Here is a 10,562-nt window from a genome sequence, read left to right on the forward strand (position 1 = left end):
CACAGTGCATACACCAACTTGGTACAGCACACCTTGAACCTAAGTCCATATTTGTCCAATCTTCTCTCCGCAGTGCCTCTTCTGTGGGCTAGTGTTTAGCTACACAAAATGGCCGATCTCAATTATACTGGATCTGTACAGCAGTAATTTAATGTCGCAGTTCTACTGAGGGAGCCCAAAGGCTCACCTGTGTGTTCTCATATCTATATATCATCCAGGGCAGTGGTTCTCAGCCTTCCTCATGCTTCAACACTTTAACAGTTCCTCATGCTGTGGTGACCTCCAACCATAAAATTATTCCACTGCTGCTTCATAACCGTAATTTTGCCACTGTTATAAATCTTAATATAAATCTCCGTGTTTTTCTATGGTCATAGGCATGCTCTGTGAAAAGACCATTTGACACCCAAAGGGGTTGCAACCGACAGGTTGAGAATCTCTGCTCTCCTGCTTACCAACTGCAATAAGCTACAATAAATTAGTTGGGAGGGGGAAATAAAAAGAACCGTACATCTCTTTCAACCCAGGTTGCCAGTAAGCAAACAGGGTGTGGTAACTTTTGGTGGACGTGGCCGACAGCAAAGTAGAAATGCACAGACATTTTCCACTGAACAAAAAATTTCAGAGAACTAGAGTGTTGCTAAAAATATTAACATTCTAAGTCAAAATAAAATACTAAACAGAATTCTTCTTCTTTTTTTATTAAGAAAGACAGTGAAGTCTAACGAAGTGCATAAGAGACAAGAGGTCTAATGACAGCTAACTGAAGTTAATGACCCTATATTAAAACAATCAAATCCATAATCAAACCCCAAGAGATGATAGTTCTAATACTGATAAAATAATCTGGAAAAATAGAAACCGAACTTATTAAGAATTCAAACAGAGAAGAAAGTGTGAAAGACACTGTAAACAAAGGGGGTCCATTTGGTTTTGATGTGTTCAAAGCTTGGTCTCCTTGGGGGTCATTTTTACATATGTTGATAGTTTGGACTGGTGCCTTGTTTGTGAATCTATATTCAGTCTAATCTGTAGTATTGGAAAATGTTATCTTGGTTCTATTTCTAGTATTGACAAGTCTAAGAAACACCTTTGGCTGCCTTCCTAAACTTCTCGCCTACAAGTCAGAACTAAATAAAATAACCGATGTCATACCATGGGGAGACAGTGACAAGTTTACTCATGCTGTTTTGTAACATTAGCTAATGTGGGCTTGGTCTAGAGGGTTAAAAACACAGAGTGCCTGGAGATAGATAGAGCCTGTGTCTTTCTGATTTTGTAAGGAAAGGAATTCAAGTCTTTAGAAAGTCATGCAACTTGGCCTCCGTCCCTTCTGCTGTGCAGAGTGACAGAAGCATTCAGGAGCTCTGACTTCCAGGCTGCTAGCATGCTGCTCTTCCATCCAAGAGAAACAGAAGAAAAAGCAAAAGATGTAGGTCCGTGTTAGAAACTCATAGACACAGAGACAAGGGAACCACGAAGGAAATGGTGTCTTTGGGGAAAATACCGTGAGCAGAATTCTCTCAGCTAAATACCAACCGGGAAAGCGACTGCAGATATTCTATGGTGAGATTCTTGGGTGGGAAAAGCTACTGTGGTTACCCGCTATCACTCAGGCGGCATCTCCTTGACAGCATCTCTCCGAGAAAGTTTCCTCACCTTAGAAAATCCCACCCAGCTATGACTAGATCAAACCACAGGGAGCATAGTCAGGAATCGGATGTCGAAAATGTTTGCTAAATCCATGAGTAATGCACACTCCTAACTCTAGAGCCATGTGCCCCACTACACTAAAAGACACCAACGGACCTCTCTGCTCTGCTTACGGGTACTGAATTTACCTCCATCGCTGCAGCCTAGGCTCCAGCATAAACAGCCATTAGTGTTTTTAGTGGCGGTACTGCTGCAGGGGAGAGCGACCCAAGGCCGTGTGCCTGCTAGGCCGGCCCTCTACCTCAGAGCAGCCACCATTAGTTTCTTCTAAATCACGAAAGATTATTAAACCCAACAGAGAAGCAACACTCTGCAAGTTTTATAATAATAAATGTTACTGACAGAAGTACTGATAGAAAAGCTCACCTGTGATTTCCTTAAGAACATACAATTGTAAGACAGATTAAACAAGACGAAAAGAACGGAAATGCTTCAAAAAGATTGGCTATGCTGTGGCAAATCAATCAGGGAATACACTAACCGATCAGTTGTCTAAAACTGACAGTCACCCTGCATGTCAGCTTCGGCAGACTGAGAAGCAGGGCATCCAGGAGATGCCGAGACAAGCTGAAGTGCACGAGAACTAACTTCAGCTTTCTCCAATTCGGATACTTTTCTCCCTAACGTCAAAAAGCACCAGATATGAGTGACTTAAAGGAAAGGTTCCTCTCTCTGGGAGCTTCTCACACTTGACCATCTTTGTCATCAAATGAAGAAATGATGCCTGGGACTTTGAAAGCTGAACCTCCCAAGAGCGCAGGGCAACAGAGTCAGACTTCGTCAAGGCTGGCTAAGCAAGCTCCTTCTATGCATAAAAAGCACACATTCGCTGGGGTCTTCCCAGACACTACTTATCTAAGACTGGAGAACTCTGAATGATGTTGTACACAATTAAATAAAATTAACAACAATGTATCTGCATGGAAGCACAGAGAACACAGGCAGGGAATTTTCCTCAGTCGCGCTTCTTGCGTTTTTGAGACAGGGTCATAGACTGGGCTGTGCTTTCTGACTGGCTTGTGAGCCCCGAGGTCTGCTCCATCCCTGCGGCCAGGCACTGGGGTTCCAGGTGCACCACTACACCTGGCTTTGGGGGGCAGTGAGACAGACTCTCTCTGTGTAGCCCTGGCAGTCCTGGAACTCACTCTGTAGACCAGGCTGGCCTTAGACTCATAGATGCTCCCGCCTCTGCCTCCTGAGTGCTAGGATTAAAGGCGTGTACCACTGTGTTCTGCCCTTTCCCGGTTTTATTTTATTTATCAGTTTGTTTTTTTTAACACCTGGATTTTCATGTGGGCGCTGAAGCTCAGAACTCAGGCCCTGAAGTTTGCATTGCAAATACTTTACCCACTGGCCTGTCTCCCCAGTTCTTACCTTTTGTCTTTAAAAATATTTTAGTTAACTTTTTTTATTTAAAAATTATATTACATTTTGTGTGTGTGTGTGTGTGTGTGTGTGCATGTGTGCGTGCACTTATACCTTTGTTGCATGTGGAGGTCGGAGGATAATTTGTGGAAGTTGGTTCTCTCCTGCCATGTGGCTTACAGGAGTTGGACTCAAGCTGTTAGATTTGGTAGAAAGTGCACTAACCCACTGAGCCATCCCCTTTGCTTTTTAAGAATCTGGAAAATAGGAGTTATCTGTATTTGAGATGACTGAATGCTTACATTATTTTTTGCTGTTTAAGTTACTACATTGTCTGCTATTTTAGTGTTTCAGGATAATGAAATATAAAACCTTAGCATAATGAGTGCCTTTATTTTATGTGTGCTGTGCTGTGCATGGGGAGGTCTGAGGAGAACTTCAGGTTTGACATGGGATCTGTTTGGTGTTTGTCCACCACACCAGGCAAGCTAGTGCATGAGATTTCAGATTCTCCTCTCTTTGCCTCTTGCTACCCTGCAGGAGCTGGGAGGATAAATGCCTGTGCTCTGAAAAGGGCTGCTATGAGAGGCCAGGGGTTTGAACTTGGACCATCACACTTGCAAACTAAACTCATCCTTCCTCAGCCCATAATTATGTCTTATTAAATATTTTGTGATTCTTTTGAAGTAAAATTACTTCTATAAAATTTCATTCACTAAAAATTGTTGTATTTGATTGACCTTTAAAGAATACACTAATTTCAACTTATGTTCCAGATCAAATGAATGCCCAAACCAATTTGCATTTCTTGGTGACTTAAAAAGCACACATTTTATAAGTAGCACAGAGTTGAAACAATATTTACTTATCTGTTTCATGTCTCAAATGGTCCCACTAGAACTCTATTAAGGGGATCCCAAACAGGCAAAAATCAGAGCTGTGTGTGGGGATACACATCTCTAATCCCAGCACCTAAACACTTGGGAGGTAGGGACAGCAGGATCTATGTGAGTTCAAGGTAAGCTTAAACTATAGTGGAGATGCTGTTTCAAGGAAGCAAAAAGCATCTCCATGGTAATCATTTCTATATAGTTAAGGTAGTTGTTTCATTCTTTTCTTCATCTTTAATTCCAGGAGAAGAAAAATATTATTGAAAGTGGCACAAATGCCTGATAGGTCAAGGGCTTATAATTATAACATTGTCCAAAACCATCTTTGAGAGACCAAGACTACAGATGTAAGGATTGTCTCAGGCAGGACAGATATCTGGTCACTTCTATTTCCTTAGCAGTTCAAAGGAGAGGACACACATTCTCCTGGCTTTATCTGCTTGTGTGAGATGCTCTCAGGCTTTGCACAGGTCCACAAGGAAAGGGGCCTATGGATTTCACACCCGCCTGTTCCTGCTCCCTCCATACCACACACCCCACTTACCCAACCACCATGTCCTTGGGTCCTGCTGTTACGGTACATATCCCGTCCTCACAGTGCTTGCCCACCAGGCTGTGGGCGTGCAGGTGGATGTTTTTTCCATTTGTGACCAACTGAACGATAACCTTTGCAGGCCCCACATAGTTGCAAATCTATATGAGAAGCACATTTCCAACAGTTAGTACATCAGACCTGACTGTAACATGGAACCAATCAGCAGAAATACAACATTTTGCAGATATATACATATTTGACTATAGCTCAACTTAAAAAATATACAATGAACACATGACAGGATGGAAATAAATCAAAATGGTAGTGGGGGGTGTTTATATATCCAGGAAACAAGTCACTGAAAACAGAGTATCTCTCATTAGATAGGACTGTCACAAGGGTCCTTACGTAGGCGCTCCTTACTAACCAACACTCTTTCTTCTCTGAAACCTTGTCATGATTTTCAGTGATGAAAACTGGGCAAACCATGCATGAGGAGGGAATGGGTGACTGATGAAGTAAGAGAGACAAACAAGACTGAGTCCTAACTCCTTGCCATGTGATTACCAGAAAGGTGACCACCTTGTTCAGGAGCTTGGCTCTGAAGGCTGTTTTTAATGACATAAGCCCATGGCTTGGTCCACATCACCTAACAGGACACCCACTAGTCTTTAGTAGTTTCCCCAGGCATGGGTTCTGACATTATACTGTATATGTTCAGGTGTCTGTGAGTTTCTTAAAGAAAAAAAGCAAACTTTCTGACTGAAAATTTGTAGGTTTCACGTTTGGTTGTTTAGCTCTTGTTTTACAAAGTTAAGTTTTCCATGTGAGGCGATCATTTCACTTGTGTATTTTTAACGTGGTAAGAACAGCAATGGACAGGACAGGAGAGAGGAGATGACAAAGTCTTTCTTGTCTAGTTGACCATCCTGACCTCTACAGTGTAGAACTTTTCGTCAAGACGGCCCAACATGAGAACCATACCATGAGAATCACACCATGAGAAGCTCGGAGGCATTATTCCCCTCTGAATTCGATTAAGTCAGAACCTGCCATAAATCCTGCCCATTGTTTGAAATGCATGAAGTGCGTCACCTCTCTGGATAAATGTCAACGTGAACATGAAGAGCCTGCATCTGCTAAAAAAAAAGCTTCCTGTAAAGACACACAGCCTTCCTCAGCCTGCTCACTTATAATATCATTACTACCAGCAGGGTCCAGACTCCACTGAGGCAGGGCTCTGCAGAGTTTGCTCTCAATATGGATTTTCTCCAGTGTAATCTTTGATGGTCAGAGCCGGGAAGCTGATCACTGCTCGTGTAACTCCCCAGAGAGTATGGAAAAAAGATACCATTGCCCTGAACGACGGTCTCCCTTCTGGCCACCGAGCCAGCTCTCTAGACTCCCCAAGGAGGCCTGCCTGCCTGAGCCCTGATACAACATTATAATGAGTTGCTTCTGAACCCACCCCAAAACTCATGAGAAGTTTTGAGCCTAGATATGTAATCCAGTGATGGTGTCTGGAGGTGGATCTTTAGGAGGTAAAGTTGAATACACCATAAGAGCCAGCCCTCATCTACAGAGCTGTGAGTTATACAAAGAGGAAGAGATACTTCAGCCAAGATGGCCTCTCTTGTTACGTAATTTCCTGTCTTGCCCTGGGCTGCAAAGGTCCTGTCAGATGTGGCTGACCAACAACCTGAAGCCTCCCGGGATTCAAATCCCAGCCCAAGCAAACTTTAATCCTGTGTAATTTGCTTGTCAGCCAACACAACATAAAACAGTCCAGGGCATACTTCTTCCAGAGCGTCGAGGCCATCAGCAGGACAGCCTTCCCATAGTTACCGACCGAGTGGCCTAACTCAGAGAAAGGTTTCGCACTAACTTTAATCTTGAACTTTAACCTTGACTGTCCCGAAGCATGAATTGCTTTCTTAGGCACAGAACTTAAAACTCTCTCTGATATTAAAATGAAGTGAATTTAGCAAGTAGTCTTTTCTTCACAGGCCAAATACTTCCCCATTTAGGTGTAGGACAAGGAATACCAAATTCTAGTTTTGCTCCAAGGCTGATGCTCTTCCTACATAATCCCTGGATGGCTGATTCCAGCTCTGGATGGCTGATCACAACAATCTGCTAATAATCGGCAGAGGCAGCGAGTCACGCGATCCCACTTTTAACTGACAGTGTGCACAGGAACACAGCACAGAAAGGCTCAAGGAAGCGCTTCACTTGGGTGAAATCAGGCAGGCTTTCCACTTAAGCATAAAGACCTCATGGAAGAAGGCCTGACACTTTGGAATCCTAGCCTTCTGAGGCTACCGTGACAGGCTAGTTAGTCACTGGCACTGACGGAAAGAGGTGGGAGGTGCATTCAAAAAGCACTTACTTGTTTTTCTTACGACTAACTTCATGGTTGAAGGGCGGCAAGAATGAGGAACTGGGACAACTCTGAGGTGAGGGACCTGAAAGATCTGCCAGTGACTAATGTGCTGTTTGATCCATCTGAAAGAGTGCAGTCGGGATGGTAGCATTTGGTTTTTACACAGACCACAGAATGAAAACAGGGAGGGCCCTGGGCTCTCTGTACTTTCCAAGATGCCATCTGAGAGAGAGAAAGCCTTACTTGTGGGGACAGCTGTGCGGCACAGGCAAACCTCGACAATGATTTCTTGGAACCATCATTTATCATGCCATAGTGGCCAAGAGGTATTCAACACCAATGTGGAAACTTATTCTGGGAAGGGAATGGAAGTATTACGTCTCTTGAAGATAAAGTTTATAGAGGGGGACTGTCTACTAGGAAGGTCTTTCTGAGAGTAGAATCTGAACAGAGACGCTTAACTATGTCGTAAGCACTCAAGCACAGGTAAGAACCGAAAGGAGCCATCCTGCATAGTCAGCTGCTCTGAATGGTAAGAGTGTGGACTTCAGAGACAGGCTAGGCTGGCTGGGGGCGAGAGGCAGTTCCAGTCGCGTGGCCTTGCTTGGTCTCTTCACCTGTTCAGTAATGTTCAAGGGGCCGTGGTGAGGAATATAGACACTCAAGCACACAAACACCTCACAGCAGTACTCAGCAGAGGAGAGGACAACCCTCGGGGGCTATCTCAGACTGTCAGATGCTCCCTCACTTAGAGGGCCTTGAGTAACATGCCTGCCCAAGAGGATGTTTAATAGGTCCATTTGAAGCAAGTGGCTGGGAGATACTTGGCCCACATCAATTCCAAGGGGAAGGTTTTTTTCTACATTGCAGTGTTTTGTTAGTTTTCTACAAATACATTTATTTTCTTTCTTTTGCTGTGTTTTATTTTTATACAAAATACTATGTCATTCTAGTGTCAGCTGCCCTTCTTGGGGACAATCAGACCTCCTTGGCCTTCCCTGATGAAGGAAACTCTTCTAGAATTCTGGGTCCCATGGGTCAGAGCTACTTTTAGAATAAGAACTACAAGTCATGGGCTCAGGAATGGCCCTCTTAGTCAGCCACGTACTTCTTACCTCAGAGAGCCCTGACCTACTGTGGAAAAGCATTTGCTGTTTCTTCAAAGGGGTAACAAGAGATGAGTGACCTAGAACTTCCTCAGAATCAGAGTTTCAAAAGCCAGGTTGCTCTCTGGGTGAGTTTGGCTAACGTCCTCTGACAGAAAGCAGAAGCAGCATAAATGTAAGACATCATACCTAAAATCATTCTTTTCTGCTGATTTTTTCTTTCGAACATCCTCAGGGTTCTAACAGGGCCTAGCTCTGCTTGTGAACCCAACTTTGCTCTTTACCACAGCAGGTCATGGTTAGGTTAAGATCTCTCAAAGCCAGACTCAAATCCCCCAGCTGTCAGGGAATGACGTGTGTCAGCTTCTCCACCCCCCAAAATCAAATTAATGACGAAGTATCACAGGACTGTTTTAAGATTAAATGAGTTAAGGCAACACTTGGTTCCTGATGATATCAACAATCTCAGAAATAATTGTTTCTTATCTAGCCCATTATTTCACTGAGTACTAAAGTTTACCAGTTTAGTTTGTTAAGCCCCTTTCTAGGAGCCCCACACTGTAGAAGGTCAGAGAATGGGGGCAACACCTTGTTCAGAACAAGCCCAATTCCTTTCTCTCATGGGCTTAAACAGTGGGACTGACGCTAACTGGATAACTTCAACAATACAGGTAAAACCTAACTGGAGAACTCATCAAACAGAATTTCTAACAGTGTCTGACACGGTTGGGAAGTGAGAGAGAGCTTCCGCGTGTCTAACTCATGCGGACTGAGATTTGAAGGCAGAGTTGAGCTGAGTAAGCAAGGGGCAAGTGGAGGATGAAGTGGCTTGGCAGGCATTCTCAGCAGGTCGAACACATTCATGCTCGCAAGGTGCGTGCTCAGTCCTCTCGAGTCCTCATCCTGCTCATTAACACCACACAGGAGGAGTTCCTTCAAGCAGCTGCACCAATAGCCTGTGTCTCTTGTGTTTCCCACTGAGAACGGTATCCGACACCTTCCTCACAATGTCAGCCCATCATGGCTCCACGACTGTGCCCTTTTCGAGAATGACTGGAGGACATAGGGTAGGAAATTGATATGTGACTGGCTAGTAAGCGTTAAATAACGCCTTACTTCTCATGCTTGTTCATTTCCCAGAGCACGTGCTCATCTAAGTCGATGTGTATATTCTGTTTCTACAGACAAGGAGGGAGAAATCCCCACAATAGCCATGTGGGGTCAGTAGTGGCACCCCATATCACCGGGGAAAGAACCAGCCCTGCACAAGCTGAAGTAACATGCACCACCTGGTTCCTATGGTTTGGGGTAAGGTGGTGGTGCCCTGAACTTGGGGGTCTGCCACGGCCTCCCCAAAGCCTATTCACATTTCCACAGCACCATGTCAACACTCGGCTCGGTCATTTTTCTCTCTTTAACTGGCTGTACTTCACCGATCTGAGCACAGGTACAGCTACAGAGACGCCTGCTTGTTTGTTGGCACTGGTGAGGCGTATTGTGAGAAAGGCCTCATGCTAGGTGTGAAAAGGAGGAGCAAGAGTCCCCTTGTCATCCTGAAAGTCTTTTCCATTTAAAGAAGAAGAAAAAAGCTACTTGCTTACTCTTCTTGAGTCAAGTCAAATTATAAAGAAGGAGGGAGGGAGGGAGAGAGACGAAATAGTATATTGTTTTAATAATGTATGTCCTCTCAAGGATGACAGGGAGTCCGTTTACTGTTCTTTATTATTTATTTGTGTAGCCAGGAAGCACAGATCACACCTGCCAAGCGGGATTACAGCTAATGGCATAGAAAGGACTCATGACACTGGTCTCATCTCGCTAACACAGGGATGCTGTGTTGATCTAATCCAGGATCAAACCCCAGCCCTGCCATCTTACATGAACCAATGACCTCTGAGCCTCGTGCTTCATGGCTTATTTGCTGGCAGCTCACTGGGACTCCTGCATGGTGTCTGGCACTACGGAGTCTTTTGTCCTTCCCTCTTATCTATGGAGAACATCTGGGCTTTCTGATGACCCTGAGATAGGCAGGGTTGGCACTAGTAGTACCCTAACTTGCAGATAAGAAGGCAAGTTTAGACAGCCTGAGCAAGTGATGTAAGCTTTGAAGAGACAGCCAAGATGCAGAACACTGTGGAGTTCACTCTTAGCCCTCTGAATATTGGTGTGGGAATGCAAAGCAGGGACGGGATACATGAAAACCTCTTTGATTCACCACTATTGCTGGCACACTTGGACCTTCACCAGGGTTCATGGATTTGCACTGTTCCTGACACTCCCTACTAGTGTGATCAACAGCTCAAGAGTCAGGCTGCAACTACAATGGCAAACCACCACTCAGATAGGAGGGTTTCATATAGAGCAGGCAAGTAAAACCTCTACCTGCCTACACCCCTGCCCTGAAAGAGGGTAACACCTCTAACTGTCTATACCTCTGCTCTGAAAGAAGGTAATACCTCTACCTGCAGACATCCTGCTCTGAAAGAGGGTAACACCTCACTCTTGCCTTGCTCTCTTGCCTCTCCCTCTTTTTTTTTTTTTTTTTTTTTTTTTTTTTTTTTTTTTTTTTT

The 10,562-nt window shown here is 44.3% G+C and overlaps 1 protein-coding gene across 4 annotated transcripts in view; it reads right to left on the reverse strand.

Annotated features, from left to right (window-relative positions):
• Positions 1–10,562, reverse strand: part of Nfkb1 (nuclear factor kappa B subunit 1) — a 109,186-nt gene that overhangs the window by 39,588 nt on the left and 59,036 nt on the right. For all 4 annotated transcript variants that reach the window (XM_021158247.2, XM_029474971.1, XM_029474969.1 and 1 more), the window contains one exon: positions 4,513–4,661. In XM_021158247.2, coding sequence (XP_021013906.1) covers positions 4,513–4,661 — 149 coding nt within the window. The remainder of the gene's footprint in view (positions 1–4,512; positions 4,662–10,562) is intronic.

Source organism: Mus caroli, chromosome 3 (genome assembly GCF_900094665.2).
Source record: "Mus caroli chromosome 3, CAROLI_EIJ_v1.1, whole genome shotgun sequence".
NCBI lineage: Eukaryota > Metazoa > Chordata > Mammalia > Rodentia > Muridae > Mus > Mus caroli.